The 22,892-nt window shown below is 38.5% G+C and overlaps 2 protein-coding genes across 2 annotated transcripts; both read left to right on the plus strand.

Moving 5' to 3' along the window:
• The first annotated feature begins 431 nt into the window (after positions 1–431).
• LOC134496916 (vomeronasal type-2 receptor 26-like) lies at positions 432–8,654 on the plus strand. Its single transcript, XM_063302632.1, has 5 exons — positions 432–719; positions 1,624–2,484; positions 4,114–4,341; positions 6,574–6,700; positions 7,894–8,654. The coding sequence occupies exons 1-5, from the start codon at positions 432–434 to the stop codon at positions 8,652–8,654; spliced, it is 2,265 nt and encodes a 754-aa protein (XP_063158702.1).
• Positions 8,655–15,797: 7,143 nt separating this feature from the next.
• Positions 15,798–22,140, plus strand: LOC134496917 (vomeronasal type-2 receptor 26-like). Its single transcript, XM_063302633.1, has 5 exons — positions 15,798–16,085; positions 17,277–18,137; positions 19,063–19,290; positions 20,238–20,394; positions 21,239–22,140. The coding sequence occupies exons 1-5, from the start codon at positions 15,798–15,800 to the stop codon at positions 22,138–22,140; spliced, it is 2,436 nt and encodes an 811-aa protein (XP_063158703.1).
• The last annotated feature ends 752 nt before the right edge of the window (positions 22,141–22,892 follow it).

The following is a 22,892-nucleotide window of genomic DNA, read 5'->3' on the forward strand; positions in this document are numbered from 1 at the left end:
GATAAAATTGAAAAGTAAACAGATGGAATAAAAACCTTTGGGTAAATTGTGTTTTCATGGTAATGTGCAGAAAAATGAATAAGAAAAGTATTTTGAATAATTGCATAAACACTGTGCTGGCATGAGCTTCAGCACGATGTATTTCAAATACTTCAGGTTCCAAAACAAATTCTTTGTGGGAAATTGTATTACCAAATACCTTATTTGGGAGGGAAAGAAATCATTCTTTTAACCAATGTATTTCAAATATTTTAGTACTGGGCTTATAAAAGCTGGTAGGAAATATCCAGCTGCAGGTGACAATATTTCCCCACGTTCAAGTATATGAACACCAATCCTCTACAGTAAAATAGGTTGCAGTGAACTCTGCTGAGTGTCGTATCTTGAGCTGAATGCTGTGTGAAATAACGAATGATTTGCCTTTCAGAGCGATGACACCAATCTATCAGCAATTCCTGGCTTTGCAATTTACAGTCGAGGAGATCAATGAAAATCCCCAGATTTTACCCAACCACACCCTGGGCTTCCACATCTATAACAGTTACTTTACTGCCACATGGACCTATCGTGCCACATTAGAACTGTTCTCGACCAAGGAGAGATTCATCCCTAACTACACGTGTGACCTTCAGAAAAGACCAACAGCTGCCATTGGCGGACCAAGTTCTGCAGTTGGAGCCCACATGAACACCATCCTTTCTCTCTACAAGATGCCACAGGTACAATGCCATTGTGGAAAACAGGAGCTTTTGAAGTCTTTTGTGTCTTCCTTCCAGTGGTGGGGGTTTGTCATGGTCTGGGGGTGGGGGTTAGGGAATAAATGGGCCCACTGGATCTTGCAAAGCCTTAAGCTATTTATTTTGCTAGGTTTATTTAAAGCAGGTTTATTTGTGTCCAGTGTATTCTTTTTGTTGTAAAGTGTTTACCAGTTTGATATGAAACCATTCTTTTAGGGTTAGAGTTGCTTAGGCTTGATATGGATATTTGTTTATTTTTATCTTTGCTTAAATTTTAATGGTTATCATTATAATGGTGGTTGTTGTTATCATTGTTATTATTATTGTTAAATTTTTCAGACAATCCCTTCTCTTACTTGCTCTTTAAAAAAGAAGAAAATGAAAAAAAAATGTGGAAGGAGAAGAGAATAATATATATTGTAAACTGAATTGTAGAGAAAGAAACCAGAGAAAAATTAGCAGAATATTTTGGTTTCATAATATCACTGGATAATATCTCCTTAGACTAAAAAAATGTTCTTAGTGGTGAATACACTAGACCAGAACTGGCTGTGAGGTCATTGACTGCAGAGCCTGTTGAGTATACTTTGTTATCTCTGAAGGTAAAATTGTTTCAACATATGTCACACTTGATACTTGAGGATGGAGTATAAGTTTTGCTTTTTAAATAAAATGCAGATATAGCTGTTACATGAAATACGTAACATCTCAGCAACTTCCCATAACATTCTGAATTCACATGTAAAATATGGCTAGAATGGAAGTTTGAAAGAAGAATTAATTCTTAATTTCTCATTTGTGGGCTATTGTTAAATGAAGCATTTTCTTTTTCCCATAACATTGAAAATGATCCTTCCCCATCCCACTTTTCCATCTATTTCTTCAGTTCATCTATGGCTCAACTCCAGAGAAAAATGAAAAAGCACAGGCTGTTTCATACCAACAGATGTCCCCAAATGCAGACCATCAATACAATGGGATTCTCCAATTGATGCTCCACTTCCAGTGGACTTGGATTGGGATGGTGTATTCAAATAGTGAGAATGGTGAAAGGTTTGTTCAAGACGTGGTCCCCATGTTTTCCCTGAGTGGCATCTGCTTTGCCTTCATTGAAGCTTTGCCAGCAATTACTTATTCTAATAATATTTTGTCTTCTGTGGAAGCTGGGATTGAAACATTCAAGGTTTCAATAAGGAGCACTGCTAATGTAGTGCTAATCCATGGTGAAGCTGAATATATGATTATTTTGAGGATAATTCCCACCATATCCCAAGTGGAGGATATACCGCTAATAGCAAAAGTTAAAGTCTGGGTGCTGACAGCTGAGTTGCATTTCACATCACTTCCCTTTCAAAGGAATGAAGACATAGACTTCCTCCATGGTGCTCTATCCTTTGCAATTCACTCAACGGAGGTGTTGGGATTCCAGGAATTTCTTCAGATGAGAAAGCCTCACATGACAAAAGAAGATGTTATTATGAAGCTCTTCTGGAAAAATGCATTTGAATGTTCATTCCCCAACTCCATGATGGAGGAGAAAGATGCAGTCATGTGTACTGGGGAAGAAAAACTGGAAAGTCTGCCTTCATCTGTATTTGAAATGGACATGACTAGCCCCAGCTACAGTGTCTACAATGCAGTCCTTGTGGTGGCACATGCCTTGCATGACATGCAGGCATCCATCTTCAGGTATCGAGCAGGACACCATGAAGCCAAACTAAACCTTATGAAACAACAGCTATGGAAGGTAAGGTAAAGGTAAAGGTTTCCCTTGACGTAAAGTCCAGTCGTGTCCGACTCTAGGGGGCGGTGCTCATATCCGTTTCAAAGCCTTGGAGCCGGCGTTGTCCATAGGACACTTCCGGGTCATGTGGCCAGCATGACTCACGGAACGCCGTTACCTTCCCGCCGAAGCGGTACCAATTAATCTACTCACATTTGCATGTTTTCGAACTGCTTGGTGTGCAGAAGCTGGGATGAGCAACGGGAGCTCACCCCGCCGCGCGGTTTCGAACCGCCGACCTTCCGATCGACAGCTCAGCGGTTTAACCCGCAGCGCCACCGCGTCCCTATGGAAGGTAAAGTCCTAAGCAAATAAATTGTAAATCGCAGAGAGCTGACCATATTTGCAGGTAAAATAATAGAACCTAGATAGGGGAGGACACTATTCTCCTATGATTTTTTAGAGCCTAAAGATGAACATTTTTCTAGACATAAGGTTCTCTTTAATTGTAGCTTTAAAATTATGCATTTTAATGCGAGTGAGCTATGTGATAGTTTTCTGATGATTTCATTATTTCATTCCACCTGATATGGTAACATTAGATAAGGACACCACAGTTCCACAATGTGAAACATGTCATAGTCCCCATTACTAAATTATCACAGTTGTGAGCAGTTTCCCTCTTGCAAATTCTTTGAAAGGAAATCCATAAAAAAAAAAAAAAAAAAAAAATGAATACCACTTCATGCTAGAATTAAAATGAAATATCTTTTTGTTCTTAGGTGACTCCAAAACATAAGCAGGGCCTAGTAATTTGTTGGATAGGATACCCCCAGGAAAAACAAGTATTGTTTAATCGTCTGGGAACTTGAAAAACAGATTCTATACTGATTGATTTGATTGATTATGTGCCATCAAGTCATTGTCAACTCTTAGTGACCACATAGACAGATTATATTCAGGATGATCTGTCCCTAATCTGGTCCTTCAGGTCTTCCAACGGTGCATTCATCACCACTGTAACTGAGTCCACCCACCTTGCTTCTGGTCTTCCTCTTCTTCTCTTTCCTTCCAGCTTTCCCAGCATTAGAACCTTCTCTAGGGAGCTAGGAAGTCACATAATGTATAATAATTTCTGTATTAGCTCCCACAAAAATACTACAGTGATATTTCCATGAATTCATAAGGAGTTGAGCTTATCTTCAAGGAAATGCCAACTTTTTTTTAATCTGTGGGAAATTGAGATATTTAGAGCTTCTTATATTCCAGCATTGACTGTAGTTACAAATTATTCTCCTTAACAAAATATGCCTGAAACAGTTATCCACTAATCAGTTTATTGTTCTCCTAAAATAAACAGAAATTCAAGAGTTTTTATGTCAGTTTTTATCTGATTGTTCTCCACAGATGTAGTTCTTTGATTAATTTGTGATGCTTGTTGTAGGTTTTATTCTTTTTGGAGGTGATTATCATTCTCAAGACTATCCACTAAAATTGAAAGATATAATCAACTAGCATTACCTTGCCTTCTGGACTTCTTAAATCTCTTAAAGAGTTTACTCCCTGCATCATTCAAAGAGGAGAGAACATTCTTCGTAATGTTCTGGAATGCCTACTGTACTCTTTTGCTTTTTCTTCTTCTCTTAAATTTAGCTCAACCGCTTTGTACGAAGGGTATCTTTCAATAACAGTGCAGGGGAAAAAGTTTCCTTCAATCAGAATGGAGAGTTAGAGGTTGGATTTGACATTATGAACTGGATTGTCTTTCCAAATCAGTCTTTTCTGAGACTCAGAATTGGAGGGATAAATAGCATGGAGTCCCAAGAAGTGATGTTCTCTCCTTCTGAAGAATCTATTGCATGGCCTAGGAGGTTTAACCAGGTATGGTCCAATTAAATCTTAGATGATTTTCCATAATTATTTGGCAGGTAAAAATGTTTATCCCACCCACCAGTTACATTGAGAAACAAAACCATCCAAGGCTTTTTTTCCCTCTTCCATGTAGTGTCCAGGCCATGTGTCATTGTGTGAATGGAGGGGTGTGGATATATGAAAAAAATAATGTGGGAGGTGTACCTGATGGCTTGGGGTTCCATAAGTGACATGCATCATTTACAATAATTATAATTTGTATTGATTGTCCAAAGACCCCAATAGCAAAGGATAAATATAATTAAAAAGTTTGGAATAGGATAAAATAGTTTAATCTATTAAATAGTTTATTATATTAAATAGTTTAACAGATTAAATAAATTCACAGATATTACACAAAATGGAGTTGATGGCTAATCAGTTTAAATAAATAACAATAATAAAATAATAAATTATTTTATTATTGTTTATTGTTTTTTTATAAACAATAATAATAAATTTCTATTATTTATTATAAACAATAATAATAAATTTATTTGGGGGGAGATGGGCAGTAACAGAAATTTGAATAATAAATAAATAAATCATGGAAAAACTCAGACTTCCTAACTTATTACCGAAGGTCTTGTTTTATAGCCATTGTAAAAAATGCGGATGTCACAACTCTAATTTTGGGATTTCTGAGAGTAAAATTTTAACATCTTCAGAAATATCTCTTCCCAGCTTTGATGTGCTTCAGCTAAATATTCAGATATATTTTCCAGATAACAACAAGAACAGCAATAATAGTTCTATGAAAAGGTTCCTATCTGATCCTCCCCATGAACAAGATGTGAGCATGTGTGCAGAAAGTTAATGAAGGTTAATGAAACAGCCCTTCCCACATTATCCCTTATTTTGGTAATGAAATTGTTGTGGTGATGCTTGTATTTCCTGATGACACTTACATAAATGGAAGTTATGGGCCAAGGAATGGATGGATCAAGGAAACCCTGATCCAGTCAAGTCCTGTGCCAAAGTGCCTCTGAGCCAAAAAGTCTCACTAGGAGTTCATCAATATTCATTTGTGTCTGCCTTTTTCTCCTCTTCTGTATGGCAACTCTGACCTAATAACATAACTTCCTGATCGGGAATATCACAGTCAGCCATCCAAAGCTGATTCCACATTTACAGAAAGTTTTGTTTGAAGAAGGGAGAAATATGGCAGAAAAAGTATACGAGACACACACACACATACCGACAGAGAGAGACACAAAATCATCCCAGATAGTTGTGAGATGTCAGGGGGACACAGAGAGAGTGTTTTCCATAATGGTGCCCAAAGTGTAGAGCATCCGGTCCCCAGGATGTTTGGGGGCACTTAAAACGAGACTCTTCCATAGTGTTATTATGCTGTTTTCTTCCTGTATACTTATTTTAATCTGGTTTTACTGATTTTTACTTTATTCTGCTTGGTTTCTTATTCCTATGGTACAGCATGAGTTTATGCTTATTTCGTGGTAAACCACTGAGAGCCAGTTTTGACTGTGGTAGTATAAAGTGTCCTAGATTAAAAAGATGGAGCACAAGCATGAGGAAGAGGATCAGACTTTATTGCAGGCTCTGATCCCCGGGTTCCACTTCCTAAGAGAAAGAGGAACAAGATAAAAAAAAAAAAGAAGGGGTTGTGATCTGGGAACAGGACATTCTTAGGCAACGATTTGCTGGTGGGTTTCTAGGGCCACAGAGGGTATGCCCAAATATCTCATTTCATGAGAGGAGGAAGCATCACACCTCTGCCAAGGAGAGAGCAGTGTTAGGAAATGACCTTTGTTTCCCATTCTCATGAGCAGCCGGAGATTAGGTGTGTGCTAATTTCTAGAACTGGAAAGTCTATGATTTTCCACCCAGCTGCACCGTTGCAATTTCCTTACTGGGTCTGCTGCTGGGCACTTGCGAAGGCTGAGTCCTGATAGTCTTCTGATGGTTTTGTCTTGGTGAGTGATACTTCTTTTCTTCTGGCCGGACTGGATTAAGGGGACTTTGTTTTAGGGCAGGAATAATCTCTTCAGGTCTGATGGGATTGTGGAAAGGAGGGAGGGTAGCTAGGGCATGGACCTGATTTTGTTTCTGATGTCCTGGGAGGGATCGTCCATTTCTGGTTTGCCACAACAAAGTATAATAAACTAAATTAATAGACAAATAAATAACGGAGGTAAAGTCTTGTCCATCAGTAACATTCTCTTCTCTCGTAATGGACAGGCCCAGCCACTTTCTCTGTGTAATAGCAAGTGCCATTCAGGATACACTAAGAAAAAAGTAGAATCAAAGCCCTTTTGCTGCTATGATTGTCTTCGATGTCCTGATGGGAAGATTGCTAACCAGGAAGGTAAGAGAGATTGTGCAGAAAGCTGAAAGGTCTACTGACATCAGTACTCAGAGAGATTTCTTCTCTTTTGGATAATAATCCAAAAGTAGATGAAGATGATGATGATGATGATGATGATGATGATGATGATGATGATGATGTTTTAATTCATCAAGGAATATCACAGTATGAAAAACAAATGAAAATAATCTCTGTTGGGTTGTCTGCATTTGCTTCTCTTCCTACATATGTTTCATTTCATGGGGGCATTATAAACCACATATAGACAGCCAGCAAACTCCAGTCTCCCATGCAGTGATGATGCTACCTAGCCTGGTAATGACATTTCCGCAGGAAGAGAAGCAAGCTCAGAGAACCCCAAGAACCCAACTATAACCCATTCAAAATTGTTTATGCAAATTGAAATAAAAGCAGAGATCACATTGGATTTCTTGGTCTGTATGCAGTATTAGGGACGCAGTGGCGCTGCGGGTTAAACCGCTGAGCTGCTGAGCTTGCCAATCGGAAGGTCGGTGGTTCGAATCTTCGTGACGGGGTGAGCTCCCGTTGCTAGTCCCAGCTCCTGCCAACGTAGTAGTTCAAACACATGCAAATGTGAGTAGATTAATAGGTACCGCTTCGGCAGGCAGGTAACGGCATTCCGTGTAGTCATGCTGGCCACATGAACATGGAAGTGTCTACGGACAAACACCGGCTCTTCGGCTTTGAAACGAAGATGAGCACCACCCCTAGAGTCAGACACGACTGGACTTAATGTCAAGGGAAACCTTTACCTTTACCTATGCACTATTTGATATTTCTGAATTCCTAAATGGGAAAATCACTCAATGTTGTGATTCTTACATTATGAATTAAGACCCCTTGCTGAATTTCAGACTTGTTCCAGATGACCTTTGCAGTTCATTTACTGTACATTATAGAAATTTGTTTGGTTTTCGGATTCTAAGTCAACAGTAATCACTTGATAATTGTTAAGTTCTCATTTGATTACTGAATGGAATTTCAGAACTACCCTATTTCTGAACTAATCATTTCTTTTCTAGATATGGATGACTGTTTTCCTTGTCCAGAAGATCAGTACCCAAACAATAGCCAAGATCTGTGTCTCCCAAAAGTTTTGACATTCCTGATGTATGGAGAATTTTGGGGGACTATTTTAGCCAGCTCTGCTCTTTTCTGTTCTTTCATTACAGCTGCAGTCCTCTGGATTTTTATTACACATCAGGATACTCCTCTAGTTAAAGCCAATAACCGAAACCTGACCTACACGCTCCTTGTTGCTCTCTTGCTGTCTTTCCTCTGTGCTTTGCTCTTCATTGGCCAGCCATCCAAGGTGACCTGTGTCCTCCGTCAAACCGCTTTTGGAGTTATCTTCTCAGTGGCCATTTCTTGTGTTTTAGCCAAAACTCTCATTGTGGTTCTGGCTTTTATGGCCACCAAGCCTGGGACCAAGGTCACCAAATGGGTGGGGAAAAGACTTGCCATGTCGGTAGTATTTGGCTGCTCCTTTGTTCAAGCTGTGATATGCACTGTGTGGCTGACAACCTCTCCCCCATTCCCAGATGCTGACTTGACTTCAGTGGCAGAAGAAATAGTTCTGGAATGTAACGAAGGTTCCAACTACATGTTCTACTGTGCCCTGGGCTACATGGGCTTCCTTGCCTTGGTTAGCTTCACAGTCGCCTTCCTAGCAAGGAAATTGCCTGGTGCTTTCAATGAAGCCAAGTTTATCACCTTCAGCATGTTGGTCTTCTGCAGCGTTTGGTTGTCCTTTGTTCCAACATACCTGAGCACAAAAGGAAAATATATGGTGGCTGTGGAGATCTTCTCTATCATAGCCTCCAGTGTTGGGATACTAATTTGCATCTTCTTCCCCAAATGTTTTATCATTATATGGAGATCTGATCTAAACAAGAAAGAAAACCTACGGATAAAAAACAGTATAAGAATATAAACCTGGATGTATTTTTGTATTTATTATATTGCCTCCCATCTCACACAAGTGATTCTCAGTTGCATATAAAATTAAAGCAACAACCCCACCAGAGAATTCCCAGTGCACAAGAAAACATTGATTCAGCTTACCCAAAACAGCAGCAAAGCTCACCCACCCCCTGACCCAAATGCCAGGGGGAACAGCCAGGTCTTCAATGTCTTGCAAATGGCTAACAGGGGTGGGCCATCCAAACCTCCTGTGGTATGCTCTTCCATAGGGAAGGTGCTGCCACTGAGAAGGTACAACTCCAGGGTCCAACAAGATGACATTGCTTAATAGAAGGGATTTGAAATATTTAATCTGTGTGGGACTTATCCCTCAATGTACCTGAAGAAGAGTCTAGACTAAACCATGAAGTTAATGAAAAAGGTTTGCCTTTTTTGGAAATGGTTTGCCTTCCTTGCCACTTTAGTAATACACCTGGCACTGAAAAATCTGTGTTCCTTGTCTTTACTTCTGTTGGTCTCTTTTAGTGCTTTGGAATCTGCACTGTATTTTGGAATTATGCTGCTCATGTCCAGTTGCAGCATAATGTATAATTAAAATGTAGCAAAAGCAATATAATGCCTATTTTTGTCATTCAGCCCTAAGATCTGTTGGAGAAAACTCACTGTTGCTTAGATAAGTGTGCACAATTGGGTATTTGCAAGAGTGAGGTTGGGAAGCATATAAATTCCCTTATAAATGAGGGACAAGATGATTGATAATGTTAGTTGTTACAAAGAGACATGTGCTCTGCTGTAGAATTAGAAATGTTTTATGTAACACAAGAACCAACCTTTAAATGCTACCCAATATTTCCAGAAGACTACTGGTAGTTTTCAGATCCTTTATTCATCAGCTTAAGCATCTACTGCTCACTCTAACCATCATTTATTATATATAGTATACCAAAGTTCATCCTTGCAATGACCAAGTGACAAAAGGGCAGAAGGTGCCATTTAATGGGCTGGTCGATTGGACTTCAAACTACTCTTCCCTCCAATTCTGTTTTATAAACAATGCTGGATTACTTCAGCTTGATTTCTAGGTTACCTCAGTGTCAGAGACCATGTCATGATCATTCATACAAATCTGCTAGTTGTCCATTTGATCTGGATTTTTTCCCTTGACTATTCCAGGACCACAGGTAGCACAAAAATGTTATCAGTAAATATTTTCAAGAATTTATACCCCTTCCTAACTTGACTTTGAACATCTATCATCTTAATAGAGTCTTGCAAATGTATACCTTTCTGGTTTATTTTCTTTTCTTTTTTTTAATATTAAAAGTTTTTCAGAAAGCATAAATACTAACAGAAACTAATAGAAAGTGGAAAGAATAAGAGAGAGAGAGAGAGAGAGACAGAAGTGCAGAAAGAAGGAATAAAAAGAAACAGAAAAAAGAAACTTCTGATTTGCTTTGCAGCAAATACTATTGCAAAATTATCTCTCAGTCTATGGTTACAAGAAAAAAAAAGCTATTTTCCCTATTATCCAATTATTTTTTTAATCATCAGAACCACAAGTCATAAGTGCATTTTTTTTGTTTTGTTTTTTATGCAAAAATCCTCTAAATGGTTTCCACTTGGCCATAAAGGTAGATGATTGTCTTTTCTCTGATCAAGGATGTTAATTTAGCCATCTTTGCAAGTTCCATCATCTTCACCAATCATTCCTCCATTGTGGATAGGAGGCATTGCAGGATATCAATTAATATGAAAGGAAAGAAATCCAATCCTTGTGCCTGATTTACAAAAAGCAGATCTGTTATTTCAACATGATCTAGAAAAGATAAGATTATCCTTTCTAGTAGTAATTGATAATATTACTGGGGCATAATCAGAGGGCATACTTAGGTACTGCAATAGTATGTATATTGTTTTATTACTTTGATTGATTGATTAAGGGCCACCAAGGTGGTGTCAACAGATAGCAACTACATAAATAGATTATATTAAGGAAGATATAGTCCCAATGTGGTCCTTCAGGTCTTCCATATCTTCTCCAAGACCTTTCTGGCTACTCTACCCAGTGCTAGTCTGAAGTGTATTTCTTGATTGCTGGTTTCTTTATTGTTAATCATCAATCTTGAAAGGCAGAAGCTATCTACTACTTCAATATCTTCACTGCCAGTTCTAAGGCCGGTTGTTGTACCAGTTCTCATTAGTTTGGCCTTCTTTATATTTTAACTTCACCCCATTTCTTTACTGTACTCCTTGCCATTCACATATTTAATTGTGTTGATCTTTGTAAGACACTATTTTAAACATGCTTCAGGATGGAGATCAACCAAACATGGAAAAATATTGGAAGAAGCCCATTGCTAAGTGCCCGGAGAGAATTTATCTTTCCATATAGTGAGACTGAGAGCCAAAGAGTGGTGTCTGCAGCCAGCCAAGAGTATGTAAAGGTTATAAGATGCATGCAGTGTCTACATGAGAGGAATCCCACCCTTAGGTATTTAATTATGATGTCATAATGAATCATATGTGTAACACAAACCAACATCTCCAACAGCCTAACAATGCAGAATATGTAAACATAGATACCCCTAAGAGGAATTAACCAAACAAAAAAGAATCTCAAGAACCAGAAAATGGTGTAGAGAAATTATGCTTGCTGGGGAAGAAAAGTCTTGTCAAACTGCAACAAATATTTCCAAACAGTATTATGTCAAATTAATATATTTGTGAAAAATGGGCTCTAGGAGTCAGTTTTAGGTTTTTTTTTTTTTTTTTTTTTTTTAATGTATGCAGTAGAAGGTTCTCCTGTTGGAGGAAAATTCTGAGAGTGCCTTGGACTGCAAGAAGAGCAAACCAGTCCATCCTCCAGGAAATCAAGCCAGACTGCTCACTTGAGGGAATGATATTCAAGGCAAAACTGAAATACTTTGACCACATAATGAGGAGACAGGACACCCTGGAGAAGATGCTGATGCTAGGGAGAATGGAGGGCAAAAGGAAGAGGGGCCGACCAAGGGCAAGGTGGATGGATGGTATTCTAGAGGTGACGGACTCGTCCCTGGGGGAGCTGGGGGTGTTGACGACCGACAGGAAGCTCTGGCGTGGGCTGGTCCATGAAGTCACGAAGAGTCGGATGTGACTAAACGAATAAACAACAACAACAAGAAGGTTCTCCAGGTTTCTCTAAATACACACACAGAGAGAGAGACACAAACAGACAGAGTGGGATTTATTTTCTCTTAATCTTTCTCTAATAGGCAGAAAACTCTCTTGTGAAATTCAGGACTTGATAGATATACTTTCTCTTTTCTTTTCTTTTTTTTTTTTCTTTCGAATTAATGATATATATTTTAAACTTCTGACTGGACTGATGTCCATGATATTGCTCTCAACAATGACACCTTCCTTACACTATTGCTATTGTGGTATAGAAGAGAAAGTCTGGGGAGATGTGAGTAATACGTTGCTTTCTCTTTGGTTCCTTAGGACTTTTAATTCTGAGTTACAGATTTCTTCACTGTAATTACCACAATATATTTCAACTACATGTCCTAGTCCCAAAGGAGTTCTTCTACCCACCATGAAACCTGTCACTTCTCCTACATTTCTTGTTATTTCACTGGAAAAGCATAAACAAGATTTCCATCGAAATATAACCACGGGGTTTTCCCATTTATGATTCATTTTTGCTGTAATTCTCAGCTAGTTATTCCTTCTCTGCAATTATCAAATATCTGTGCAAAAATCTCTATCTTAGAAATGCAACACAACAAAACAAAAGCATCTGAGCAAGTGCAAAGCAACATTCCGTTGACTATTTCAACTTGGGGACACTTATTGTTAGGTTCCTGAATTTGAATGATTGTCACTGACAACTAGAAACACACTGGCCAAGGCTGTGAGAGGGGAATTGCAAGAAGGAACTGCTTCATTCAGGATGATGGTCCTGGAAGCCATATTTACAATGATTGTGGCCCAGGTAGCATGTAAGATATCCAATCCCAAATGCAGCATCAGTGACCCTCTGCCTTTTCTTCACAAGGAATACAAACCAGGAGACCTCAACATTGCAGGCATTCTATCTAAGATCTACATATTTTATAACATGATGGACTTCCTTGAACCACCCTCTAGTAATCTTTTTTATGACATTCTGTAAGTTTATTTTAGCACTCACAGGTACAGAAAGAGAGAGAATGATGTCTAATATTGATACAGTTTCCTCACTGAATAGGGAATAGCATGCTATTCAGTTATATAAGGAAGGAAAGATACAAGACAAGTAAATATATGTAATAAAGATATTGTATAATGTAAATATATGTCCTTCCATATAGAATATATTTCTGTGTGTCTGAATCTGTAAGCTTTCAAAGAACATTCTTGCACTGAATTAGTCTGAGTACATGTCAAGAAGTCTATGTCAGCTCTTAGTGACCACAGAGATAGTGAACACAATTAATGGTCTTTAGGTAATCAGTGAAGCATGTACTGACTTTTGGGGGCTATTCTTTTGTTTGTTTGTTTTTTCAATTATCTAGGATGGATCAGCAGGTATCATCATCCTATTTTCCTTGTGCATTGTTGCCTCAGCCTTTTCTAAAACAGGCTCGAATATCCTGCATCTTCCTTTACAAATTAATTGCTAATCAGCATTGCATAATCCTAGACATTATTTTGCTAGCAAGTGAAATTAAGTATATTGTTTATACACTCTATTAAGTCTCCTTTCTTTGGTAGTTTTATGTAGGCTGAACTCTTCCAGTTGGTCCCCCATGGTGTCATTCTCCTGATTTCCTGGCAAACTTTAGTTACAACCTTTACACATTCTTCTGTTGCTTGCCATATGTCTCTAGATAATTGTATCAAGACCTGTCCCTTCCTGAATATGTAATGACCAGAATACTGATCTGACTTCCCCTTCAATTACCTTTACCTTCTCAAATGGATTTGCACTCTGACTTTTTACCTGAAAATGTATAATGAGGTAGGTGATAGCTTTGCCTTCCCCCATCTCCATCTGTCTTCTGTAATATTGCCTTTTTCTGTTAATGTTGCTTCATTAGTATTAATGAAGTTGAACTTACACATTAGTGAATTTGCACATCAGTAAAATCACATATCAGTGTAAGACTGAGAAGTCAAAACTCCATGTTTCTACTGACCGTAGATATAGTGATCGAGATATAGACTTCTCCAGGATGACCTGTCTCCAACCTGTTAATTGAGGAGTTCCAACAATGCACCACCTTGCTGCCCGACATCCTTTTCTTCTTCTCTTTCCTTCCTCCTTTTCAACCATTGTAGACTTCTCAAGAGTGGTAAGTCTTCACATGATGTGTCAAAGGTATGATAACCTGAGCCTGATCATTTGTGCCTTGAGTGAGAATTTAAGATTGAGATGTTTTGTGGTCCATTTGTTTGCTTTCTTAGCTGTCTATGGGTTTCTCAGGAGTCTTCTAAACTACCATATTTCAAAAGCAGGAATTCTCTGTCTTGCTTACTTCTTCAAATTACAACTTTCTCTTCCCTGATTTTCAGAAGGGAAAGCAGTCTTTGTAGGTACAGACATGTCACAGCAGATGAACACCTTTTCCATGGCTTTCATTGCTGTTTCACCAAGTTTCTTTTCTGAGACCTATTTCTTGATTGGTGGTTCCTTTAGGCTGAAACTCTCTACCACTGTGTTATCTGCACTGTCAGTTTGAAGGCTGGTTGCCATTAGTTTTGTCGTCTTTACATTAAAAAGAGATCCCATTGTTCTCAGCACAATATTCGACCTTCGTTACTGGAGTTTGCAGACCATTTGTATTTTAAACAATTGGAATAGTGATATCAGCATGGGCAGGCTGTTGCTGTTTATTCTTCTAATTTTAAACCTCATTTATTTTCTTCCAGTTCATCTTCCCCAAAGTATATTCAGCATATAATTTGAAAAAACTTATGTAGAGTTTTGGCACAAGGATGAAATGTTTTGGGATTCTTATTGCCCTAAACACATTCCACACAGTCAACACAATTAACGGTCTTTAGGCAATCAATGAAGCATGTACTGACTTTGGGGGGTTATTCTTTTTGTTTCTCAATTATCTAGGATGAATCAACAATTTTTGTCAGCCTTTTTCCTTGGGCGTTGTTTCCTCAGCCTTTTCTAAAGCAAGCTTAAATGTCTGGCATCTCCCTTTACAGATTAATTGCTAATCAGCATTACATACTCCTAGACATTACTTTGCTAGCAAGTGTAATTAAGTATATTTTAAACTCTACTAAGTCTCCTTTCTTTGGTGTAGACTGACTTCTTCCAATCAGCTGCCCATGGTGTCATTCTCCAGATTTCCTGGCCAAACTTAGTTACAACCTTTACAAATTCTTCTTCTCTTGCTTGCCATATGTCTCTAGATAATTCTATCAATTCCTGTTCCTTCCTGAATATGTAATGATCAGAGTAGTGATCTGACTTCCCCTTCTATTACCACAGAATTGGTAAGCAGGGAATTTCTTCTAAAGGATCTTGGAGGCTGACATCCCTACAGCACAGAATTCCACAATATACCTTCCATCCATCCATCCATCCATCCATCCATCCATTTGTTTATTTATTTTTCAGATCTTCCTTGAATCCATTTATCTGTCCATTTGCATTATTTAGCAGAGCAGTTTGAGGTTGGAATCTCCTTATGCATCTGAAGATCTTTGCAAAGACTTTCCAATCCTCTTTCCATCTTTGATGTCTTTACAGATGACATTGCAATATTGCTTGATCTCTCTTCTAACACCTCTTGTTGAGTTCCTCTTTCAGATCTGTATCTCTTTTGGATTTGGCTTCTTTTCTCTTCTCAGCAATTCCTAATGTCTGTTTTGCTTTCCTCTGTGTCTTGGTCTTTAGCAGTCTCTTTTCACACTCATCCTTAACAACTGATTTTGCTGTGGAACTTGAGACCAAAAGAACTTCTTGCATACTGAGAGAAATCAATCTCTTAATCAAATGTTTCAAATATTGTAAAAAAATAAAGGTGAGAAAATTGCGGTTGAATGTGAAAATAATTGTTTATATGGATGTATATTCATAAAACACTTCTCAGTTTCTGAAATGAAACATTCCAAGTGTGGAATTATGAAGTGAGTGCTGTGAGAAAGTGTATTTACTTTCAGGGTCATGACACCCCTCTACCAGCAGTTCCTGGCTTTGCAATTTGCAATCAAGGAGGTCAATGATGCTCCACATATTTTACCCAATCACACCCTGGGCTTCCACATCTATAATAGTTACTTTAGTTCAATTTGGACCTATCGTGCCTCGTTGGAACTCTTTTCTGCTCAGGGCAGATTCACTCCTAACTACAGCTGTGACCAGCAGAACAGACCAATAGCCATCATTGGAGGACCAACGTCTGCAGTTCAGGCCCATATGACCACCATCTTGTCTCTCTACAAAATACCACAGGTACAATGCTTGCATGGAATATCAGTATTTCACAAGGGTTTCATTTATGCATGGAATCCTTTTTTCAAGGGTGTATTTATGGTCCAAAAATTAATAGTCCTATGACCAGAAGAAATAGCATATATGTATGTACCTATAACGTATGTATGACTTATAGGCAGAGTAATAGGCAGTGAGACATTGTTCAGCCCTGGTTAAGCTGCTGGACTAGAAGAGGGTAACCCAGATTGCAACCTTCCCTGATGTAGAGAAGCCAGCTGGGGAAATGTGAGAGAGTCATTCTCTCTCACTCTTAGACTGCAATGTTGAAAAAAAAATCTACTTACAGACCCATAATGGAGAAATATGGAAGTTTACAGTCTGTAGCCTTTAAGGAAGGAGGTTTCCTCCTCCTCCTCTTCCTGTTTTTATTACTGTGATTATTGTTAGTGTTAGAGTTATTATTATCCAAGTGGAGAAAAGGAACTGTTAGATAGTGTTGTTGTTTTCCCATACATGTGACAAGCAGAAGAAAAAAATAAATTACAAGTAGATGGGAAAAAAATTCTTAAAAAAAAAAACACCTTATCTAAACACAGTAAATTTTCAAAACATGGGATTTAGTCCAAGAAAAATCTAAAACTGCTTTTTAGGAGAAGATGAATTGTAATCTCAGATAAAAAAAACCAAGTGCTGGGATTGATGAATGATTTAATTGACAGAGAGGAAGAGAAAACCAGATGTGAAAGACAACTTTTCAGAGCTTCTGACCATATAGACTATAATCTGTTGTCTCAGACGAGAGCACATTTTCAGAGAGTAGATAAGTCAATACTGTAGGATATGAATGAAAGCCCATGTTACTGATGTCATGTGAGATAGATCACCTTCATGAAATTTAAACTGCATGCAACTGTATGGATTTGTTAGAAACGCATTTCTACAGATAATTTCTCCCAAAATATAACTGAATTCTTGGTATTCCTTCTCCTCTTATTCCCACTGAACTATAAGTGATTCATAAAATCTAGAAGCAATCCCGAAATTACTGTTAATGTTTCCGAAATTCGTATATGATGTGTGGTTTTCAATTTCAAACAGTAATTGGTTATTAAATTGTAGTTTCAGTCAATGCAGTTGAGAGGAAATATTACCAAAATAAAATCCTACTTTTTTTTCACCTGTCCCACACTTCCTTGTTTGTTTCTTCAGCTGATCTATGGCTCAACTCCAGAAATGGATACAAAAACACAGGCTTCTGTGTACCAAATGATGTTCCCAAATGTGGAGCATCAGTACAAGGGCATTCTCCAGTTATTGCTCCACTTCAGGTGGACTTGGATTGGGATGGTATATACAAATAACAATTATGGTGAAAAGTTTGTACAGGATATGGCTCCCATGTTTTCTCAGAATGGCATCTGCTTTGCTTTCAGTGAAAGATTCCCAGCAATCACTTATTCTAACAACATTTTGTCTTCTGTGGAAGCTGGGATTGAAATGTACAATGTTGTTATGGGAAGCAATGTCAATATAGTGATGGTTTTTTGTGAGATTGCAGACATGATTCTTCTGAGAATGCTTCCCGGCCTATCACAATATGAAGAAAAACCACTATGGAGAAGAGTCAAGGTGTGGGTTTTGACAACTCAGATGGATTTCACCTCACTTCCTTTTCAAAGAACTGAGGAGATAGATTTCCTCCACGGTGCTCTGTCCTTTTCTATTCACTCAAAGGAAGTAGTGAGTTTCCAGAGGTTTCTTCTTATGAGAAACTCAGCCTTGGAAAAAGAAGGTAGTTTTATGAGGCTTTTCTGGGAAAATGCATTTGACTGTTCATTCTCCAGGTCCATAATGGATGAGGAAGATCGGACTATCTGCACTGGAGAAGAAGAACTAGACAGCCTCCCGACATCTGTGTTTGAAATGGACATGACTGGCCACAGCTACAGCATCTACAATGCAGTCTCTGCAGTGGCACATACATTGCATGGTTTCCAGTCCTCTCTTCCGAAACGCAGAACAGAAGAATGTGGGAACAAACAAAGTCTTCTAAAACAACAACTCTGGAAGGTAATGTCCTGAACAAACAAATGGCAGAGGGCTCACCATATCCACATGGTAATAACATATAGACTGTGGCGGACATTTCTCCAACAACAGTTTGTAAAAGCTGAATCCCAAATTGTTCATTTATCTGAAAACACTTCCTTTCTTCCTTTGTCTTCTCAAATGTACTTGCACTCTGACTTTTTACCTGAAAGGATATACTGAGGTATGTGATAGCTTTGCCCTCCCCGCTCCCCATCTGTATCCTGTAATATGGACTTGTTCTGTTAATGCTGCTTCATTAGTATTAATGACATTGAACTTCCACATTAGTAAATTTGCACATCAGTGAACTGATATATCGGTGTAAGACTGAGAAGTCAAAAATCCATGTTTCTACTTTTTCCAAGAATAATTCTACTGATGTGTCTGTCAATTACTTAGCAGCTGACACTCTCTTCCAAAGGGCTTAAGTTTCTTCTCTGCCAGAAACATTTTAATGATATATTCAATCACAATTTTTTCTCCCCGGTTAACTGGGCTCAACATTCTTCTTGACTAATCAAGTTATTACCTCCAAATGCTCTGGAGATCATCATGTTTTTGACCCTCTCTTTTACTCTCAGTCATGCAGCTCTCTCTTGAATATTTAACTATGTTTTGAAGGTTTAATTGTTGTGACGGATATTCACAATTTGGCAGTCTGTGAATTTGCAGTGTATATTACTGCCTAGGCTTAGAGTGCTTACTGACCTTCTTAAAAGTTCACTGATGTACAGTTACAGTAGTTTTAATCTTTTTATGCCATTCAGAGTCACTCTTGTGATATGGGTGGCTCTATAAATAATTGAAGTAAATAAACTGTACCCTTCAGAACAGAAAGAAAGCATTAAGCTTTTGTATGTCAATGAATGACTTCTGTACTCCTTTTCTTTGTTCTGCAATTAAGCTCAACTACTTTATGAGAAGAGTCTCATTCAACAATAGTGCAGGAGACAAAATTTCCTTCAACCAATATGGAGAGTTAGAAGTTGGATTTGATATAATAAATTGGGTCACTTTTCCAAACCAGTCTTTCCTGAGAGTCAGAGTTGGAAGACTGGATCTGATGGATTCCCAGGAAGAAACACTTACCATTGATAAGGATGATATTGTATGGCCACGGAGGTTTAACCAGGTATGCTCTTTGTATCTCTCAGCTATATCCTTTCTGGATTCCATTAGTGAAAATACTCAAAAAGCAAGTATCCAATTCAACAAGTACATTCAGAAAGGGAAATCCTGCTGCAATCTCTCACTTCTGCCCCTGCCCCCTCTCTGTTTGCATCTCTGTCTCCATCTGTCTTTCTAATATTGTTGAAGTGATGTGGCTACTAACATTAAGACACATTTCCTCTTTCTCATCTGTTGGGAATACCTGATAGTATATTTGCCTGAATACTGGCATGAGAATATGTGAGAAGGTAAACAGATGGTTTGTTTTGTTCAGATATCCCCAAATATTCACATAGATTTTGCAACATGCTTGGTGTAATAGATGTATTCTGATCTCCCAAGAATAAGAATTACTTGCGGTATGAGGACAGTCATAGAAGATGCAAGATTATTATCCAATGAATCCCTGGGTGAAAAAAATGGGACAGATCCACTATAAGGTATTTTATTAGACATGATGTGTTTCTGCACATTGGGAGGAATACTTGGTATTTAGATGGTTACTGTGTAGAGAAATGAAGTCTCTCCTTTCATTACACACAGGCCCAGCCACTTTCTCAGTGTAACAACAAGTGCCCTTCAGGTTATAGTAACAGCAAGAGAGAAGGGAAGCCATTTTGCTGCTATGATTGCCTTCGATGTCCAGAGGGAAAAATGGCTAGCGAGGAGGGTAAGAAATCTCATGTGTAAAGCTTATAGCTATAGTAAAAGCAAAACACTTTGATATTCTTTCTTTTCCAATCCAAATGAGCAGATCACAGTTTTTCAGTGTGGACAGTGGTTTTTCTAATTCTCTCCATCTGGTACAGGTTACAGAAATGGAAACCAGTCAGGCATATTCAAATAATAGAAGTGGTTGTGTTTAAATTTTTCGATTCAGTGACTAATTGAACTTTCTGAACTCCTTAGTGGTGTAATTTCATCCCATCCCCCTCTAATGATGTGATTCTCCAATATAAGTTAAGACCCATCACTGGGTTTCGGACAATCTTCACAGGAGACTTGGAATCCTCTTCCTCTCCTGCTGTTTTAAATGTAGTAGCGAATCATCAGCATGAATTTCAGTGTAAGGGAAAAGGGACCATTGGGAATGAAAAAGGAACAAACCCATGCAATCCAAAAGGAGTTTCAGTCAACCTGGGCAAAGAGCCAGCTCTTCATGGACCTTTAAAGCACCTACAAGGTGGAAGCCATCTGGATCTCAGGGGGCACTTCATTTAAGATGCCAGGTATTGCTATAGCCAAGGCATTATTCCATGGTCCCAATAGATGGTGTTTAATCAAAGAAACGCAAAGCACACCAACCTTGCAGTACTCAATCAGCTGTGGATATAGAACGATACTACGTTAAGTATGCATGAAAAAAGCTGACTGATGGCCATACTCTTTATTTACGACCTCACAAGGCATCCCACAGGATCGAAAACTATTCAGATACAAACCAAAAAACCACATCACCATTAATTCAAAACCTTATCCATCACCAACATTGTTAATGTCCTGAAGAAAGAAACACCCTTTTTTTCTAAGTTCCAAAAATCCATGTCGTCCTTAACAATGAAGAGAAGCTCTATTTGGTGTTCCTGTTTTTCGTTTTCATGAGTAAATTCCCAAATCCCGTTTTTCTGTTCTTCTATGAATGACTCTATTTAAAGTTCAAAGTTTTATTTTTTTTCCCCAGAGAAAACTTTTATATACATAGCTTTAGTTTAAGTGAACTAAAACTTTAGGTACCTTATTTATAGAGTATTCTACTTACTTGAATGGCAAAAGTCTTGTTAGACAATTGGCCACCTCTGCGCACAGAATGTTGGAGAGACAACTTTGGGCAAAATATAAATGGCAAACACTTTGAATTCTTCTGGTTATTTCAGGAGTACAAAATCCTGACCTGATATTTTCTGTTCTAGACATGGAAGACTGTGTTGAATGTCCAGAAGATAAGTACCCAAACAAGGATCAGGATTTGTGTCTCAGCAAAATGATAACATTCTTGATATATGAAGAATTTTGGGGGAGTGTTTTGGCCAGTTCTGCTCTTTTTTGTTCTTTTGTCACAGCTGTAGTACTGGGGATCTTTATTAAGCATCTGGACACTCCACTAGTTAAAGCCAACAACCGGAACCTCACCTACATTCTGCTTGTAGCTCTCTTGTTGTCTTTTCTTTGTGCATTCCTATTCATTGGCCAGCCTTCCAAGATGACATGTCTCCTTCGTCAAACCACCTTTGGTGTTATTTTCTCAGTGGCCATTTCTTGTGTTTTAGCCAAAACCATCATTGTGGTTCTGGCTTTCATGGCCACCAAACCTGGCTCCAAGGTGACCAAATGGGTGGGGAAAAGACTAGCCATGGCAATAGTATTTTGCTGCTCCTTTATTCAAGTTATGATTTGCACAACATGGGTGACAACCTCTCCCCCATTTCCAGATGTTGACATGAACTCAAAGAAAGAAGAAATTATCTTGGAATGTAATGAGGGCTCAGTCTTCATGTTTTATTGTGTCTTGGGCTATTTGGGCTTCCTTGCCATCATCAGCTTCACTTTGGCTTTCCTAGCGAGGAAATTGCCTAACACTTTCAATGAAGCCAAGCATATTACCTTCAGCATGTTGACTTTTTGCTGTGTCTGGGTGTCCTTTGTTCCAACATATTTGAGCACAAAAGGGAAATATATGGTTGCTGTGGAGATCTTCTCCATTATAGCATCCAGTGCTGCACTGCTGATTTGTATCTTTTCCCCTAAAAGCTTTATCATTGTTTTCAGGCCTGATCTAAACAAGAAAATGCAGCCCACAAGGAAAAAACAATAGAAAAATATGGATGGCACTTTAATCATTTTTATTTATTTAAATCCCTACACCCAGACACCATGAGGGAAGCCCTACTGAACTCTGGGCTCTCTGCTTCAGTGGGTATTGCATCCTTACTGTAGTACTCCATTCACCTTCAGTAGTTCCCAAGTACAATAGAAAGTGCTGATATTAACCTCCAAAGCCATACATACAGGGTTTCTCAACAAGGGTTCAGTGGTAGCTGAGATTCCCATGAGAGGTCACTAGGGGCTCCATGAGATATAATTTATCTAAAAATATTTCAAATTTGGGCAAAATCACATTAAAGAGGAAAGTGTCATTCTTTATTTTTAGTTTAAGAACGCTCTTAATGCATGTATACCAGTCTACAGTTGAAGCAAATATACTGATTTTGTGACATCTGGCCTATATTTGAGCCTGGAGGTCCCCTGAGGCCTGAAAATATTTCAAGGGTTCCTCCAGGGTCAAAAGGTTGAGAAAGGTTGCCTACATGGCTTGCATCCAAGCTATCTTTTACACTGCCTCCTTTTTTGGCTGTGGGGTAGCTTGTCTCTTCTCTACCAGAGGGAATGCTTAATTTCCCCTTAGCCCAGAAGAAGAAGAGTGAAGAAGTGGAGGCAGTGTTCCTCAAACAAGATCCCCTAAGGCCTGGCCCACACCATGGTCATTTTCAGGAGAAGAGCCACAATTTGGTTTCTATGACTAACTTTTTGAATCTAATGCTTATGCTCAATTTCACCTGTAGTATA

This window comes from Candoia aspera, chromosome 4 (assembly GCF_035149785.1).
Source record: "Candoia aspera isolate rCanAsp1 chromosome 4, rCanAsp1.hap2, whole genome shotgun sequence".
Taxonomy (NCBI): Eukaryota; Metazoa; Chordata; class Lepidosauria; order Squamata; family Boidae; genus Candoia; species Candoia aspera.